General features: G+C 47.4%; 1 protein-coding gene across 1 annotated transcript in view; it reads right to left on the minus strand.

Annotated features, from left to right (window-relative positions):
• kncn (kinocilin) overlaps positions 1-835 on the minus strand; it is a gene marked incomplete at its 5' end in the record, with an annotated part of 4,516 nt that extends 3,681 nt beyond the window's left edge. Inside the window, one exon of the mRNA XM_079750734.1 lies at positions 688-835. Coding sequence (XP_079606860.1) covers positions 688-835 — 148 coding nt within the window. The remainder of the gene's footprint in view (positions 1-687) is intronic.

Genomic DNA, 835 nt, shown 5'->3' on the forward strand with positions numbered 1-835 from the left:
ATTGAGCCTGGAGCCCGGTACAACACTGAAGGTAATCTATCCTTATTGGCACCGAGCTCAACATTCTACTCTGCATGCCATTAAACCATCAGCTTCAGTTACGCAAGGCGATATTAAATGATCATGGCTTGTGTGCGCGTGCATTTGTGTGGGTGTATGTGTGTTTGTCTGTGTGCAAGTGTGTGTGTATTCAATTAGGTCTCATCCAATATTTCAATCTGCTTATCGTTCCCCCATGATATTGCATCTGTTGATTGGTCCCATAGATGTGTACAGGCAAAGACACCTTTTAATTTTGATATATTGAATATTTACCAGTCCATATTTAATATATGTAACAGTAACCAATGCAATGGCCATCATAAAGAAGTATCAGGTATTATGTCCTGTGTTTGAATTAGTTATTAACCTGACTGTGTGTACTATTTTATCTTGTTCTGTTAAGCATTTTGTAGCCATATTTTAAATAAAGTGAATCATTCTTATTGTCAGGACGAGTTCCCTATCCAGACAGCACACACAACTGTCCCGCACGAGGTAGACAACAATTGGGGATGAGGATACATCCAGGAAAGACACATCCGCCGAGGCATCAAGTCGGTCACACAGCCTAAGAAGGAGCCAAGGCGGCTCTAAGGTTTCACCCCCTCCACCCCCTCACCCTCCCTCCTGAGCCGGGACACTCACCCAGGCCCCCCGCTCCTAGGAAGATTCCTCCCACCGCGTCGGCGTCACACTCCCGGGACACGCCGATGATGATGCAGCCGGCCACGATGCAGAGAAGGGCCGAGCCCACCCTCAGACCGTGGTACTCTCCCACGCTGACGGGGGTCAT

The sequence above is a fragment of the Pollachius pollachius genome (genome assembly GCF_949987615.1).
Source record: "Pollachius pollachius genome assembly, chromosome: 14".
Lineage (NCBI taxonomy): Eukaryota > Metazoa > Chordata > Actinopteri > Gadiformes > Gadidae > Pollachius > Pollachius pollachius.